Source organism: Pteropus vampyrus, unplaced genomic scaffold (genome assembly GCF_000151845.1).
Source record: "Pteropus vampyrus isolate Shadow unplaced genomic scaffold, Pvam_2.0 Scaffold190, whole genome shotgun sequence".
Taxonomy (NCBI): domain Eukaryota; kingdom Metazoa; phylum Chordata; class Mammalia; order Chiroptera; family Pteropodidae; genus Pteropus; species Pteropus vampyrus.
In genome coordinates this window covers 230,028-232,912 of record NW_011888971.1, presented here as the reverse complement: position 1 = coordinate 232,912, position 2,885 = coordinate 230,028, and the positions used below count along the sequence as shown (strand labels likewise).

At 51.8% G+C, this 2,885-nt stretch overlaps 1 protein-coding gene across 4 annotated transcripts in view; it reads right to left on the bottom strand.

The window, feature by feature from the left end:
• Window positions 1-25: 25 nt before the first annotated feature.
• MTRR (5-methyltetrahydrofolate-homocysteine methyltransferase reductase) overlaps window positions 26-2,885 on the bottom strand; it is a 24,041-nt gene continuing 21,181 nt past the window's right edge. Inside the window, exon 10 of one of the 4 annotated variants that reach the window (XM_023537417.1) lies at window positions 26-808. In XM_023537417.1, coding sequence (XP_023393185.1) covers window positions 459-808 — 350 coding nt within the window. In that variant the 3' untranslated portion in view covers window positions 26-458. The remainder of the gene's footprint in view (window positions 809-2,885) is intronic. The other 3 variants (XM_023537418.1, XM_011371411.2, XM_023537416.1) reach the window with 3 other exon arrangements.

The following is a 2,885-nucleotide window of genomic DNA, read 5'->3' as shown; positions in this document are numbered from 1 at the left end:
TATGAATAAAATTAATTCTCAGTTAATAACATGGAAAAGTGGTCCAGGGCTGGAAAAGGCCGAAATGACAGGTGCGCCGAGACACAGCCGTGTGGCCGTGTCTGCCATCGCTCTTGCTTTCCTGAGGAAAAACTGGAAAAGCAATGAAAGGCTAAGCGCACAGGCTACCGCGCTGCCATCTGGGGCACTGCATGGAAGAGCTGTTCTCAAACGAGGAGAGAAAAAAATTTACTTCATATCAAATAGTTCTGTTCTGATACACAGTTGTATCTGTTAGCGTCATTCTGTTAAAAATTTCTGATATTTGAAACTTTTGATATAACTGAATGTGTTCCCACCATTTTTATCTACTTAAGGGATACATGGAGCAGCCTGGACATCACAACAGCATAAGGCTGTGCCTGAAATCTGTCCCCGGCTACACATGCGACCAACTACGGTGCCGCTGGGGAGAAGCGCTACAGTACAAGGCGGGTTCCAGCATGAATCAAACTCTGGAAGACACTGGACTTACGTTTCCCGTGGTGACAAATATGTGTGCTATCATGCACTTGATCACTTTTTAAAATAAAAATTTGACGACCGAAGTCCACTGCCCCAGAACCCACAGGGGGCACAGAAAAGCTGTGCCGTGTCCCCGCCCGGGCCCACGAGGGACCCGTCGCCCGCGGGCCAGCTTGAGCCCGTACCTGTGCTGCAGGAAGCCGATGAAGGGCGCGATGCCGGCTCCCGGGCCCACCATGACCACAGGGACCGACGGGTCCCTGGGTAAGTGGAAAGAATTTGCTGCGCGAGGAGAGATGGATATCTGAAATATCAAAACGATGGTCGTTAGTGTGAAAGACACCCTCGACGAAAGCACAGACCCAAGGTGGCCTCTGCTAAAGAAATCGAAGTGGAATCACTCACACAGCACTAAACAGTGTTCGACCAGGAAACCGTGAACACGGCTGTCACCACAGAGAAGCAAGCAAGTCTGTCCTGCAAATTTTTATCTTTCACCCAAATCGATGGTGTTTTAAAAATGACAGGCATGGATTTCTAAGGTAGAACACTGGCTTGAAATAATCAAATTGTTCTTCTAGTCCCATGAGTAAGATCTGCTTCCTAGCGCACAGCCCATACATCGACAAGGAAACGCAGGAAAACAGCCGGGAGTCTTCGCGTTTGCACACACAGGGCAACGAGGAGGGTGCACAATCTTAGGTGAAAATGAGGCGACTGAAGGAGAAGCGCCTGTTCTGAAGCTGCTGGGCCATGGTGCCCCATCTGTCATTCCAGGCCCCACGCTATCTGTCTTCGAGCAAAACCAGGAGAGTAAGTGATACATCTTCTTGCTAAAATTTCAAGATTTCTCATGTGCAAGGGATACTTACAAGGAATCAATGTGCAAATAGCCTGTCTTCCTGTCCCACTTTGCCGTCTGCGTCAGCTACACCGTGTGACGCTAAAGTTAAGAATCAGAACCCGCTCTACGCTCCTGCTGGTGGGACTCACGTATTTCAACCTTTAATTCAAGTAAAATCACATGAAGTTCATCAACGGATGAACACCCTACTTTTCAAGCGAAGAGCTGGCCGAGCTGTATCCAATGACCGCCCCCTTTTGGAATGAGACTGGTCGATACCACATTAGCCTCATTCTCTCAATCTCTCCATTTAATGACTACTGATGGCCCACCAAGCTCCAGGGAGCGAGAAAGGCGCAAAGCCATCGACAAACACACCTCTAGAACGGCGGGCAGTGAAAGTCCCATGAAGCAAAGCAAGACAGGACATGACAGTATGGCAGGGGCCTGCTAACGAGAGCGCTCCGGGTCCTGGGGGCTGTGAGGAGCTGTGACAGTCTGCGCTCTGGGCTGCAGCAAACCTGGGGTTGCTGGCCGCAGAGGCGCTTGCTTCGGGCTCCCTCACGGCTGCGGGCAGGCTCTGCTCCCCGGGTCTCCCTCACCCGGGACGCAAGCCCGAGGGGCGGGTCATCCTGCCCCAGGCGGCGGGTTCAGGCCCCTGCCAGTGTGGCACGTGGCCTCCTGGGCGACATAACCAATGGGAGCCGTCTACCCCATGCGGGGGGCTGCTGTTAGCGACCCTACCCTTCCTAAACAGATATGGCGCCACTAAGCACCATGAAATTCCGACAGCTGTAAGCTGCACCCTTCCCTTCTGCATCTCTGGGGTCTGAACACTGGACGGTCAACGAAAGTCGAGGAGGGGAAGGAGGGGAAAGGGCGCGAGGGAGGGAGCACGAGGGCGCCCGCTCAGTGTCTGCGCCACCTTAGGACGTACTTGATCCTGTAACCTTCTTGAAATCTGCTTTACACATGATCATGAAGTGACATCACAGTTCTACATAGCACTATAATACTCCTTTTCAAAAAAGGAATTTTCTCAGGTTCTCAATATTTTGTTGGTACACAATGAATCCAAGAGTACAGAGACGGACAGATGGACAGAAATGGACACGTGCGAGTGCACACACACACACGCACACTCTGAAGCATCTGTCCCAAGCGGCAGACTGGGAAGGCGTCGTGCTAAAGGGCAGCTTCCAGTGGCAGGCTTCCCCTGAGCCTCCTGGAGCGCACGCCGGAGGTCTTAATCCCCCAAAGGGCTGTGACCTTGTCAACCCCTGTGATCCACAGCGACTGAACAGTCATGAGGTGACGCTGCTCACTTCTTCAGCTCTATGGAGAAAGAGGACTTCACAAGGGAGCCTGGCTTTTGTTTTAATTTCGATCGTCCTTAGGTGGGAGGGACAACTTTAACTCGTTCCCTACGCACAAAGTCTCCAGTGAGATTCTGCGCAGTGCTATACCAAACGTCAAGGTGCGGGTGCCCCCAATCTGTTCAGAAAAATCAAACGACGTTTTTCTCCCACATGCTTCA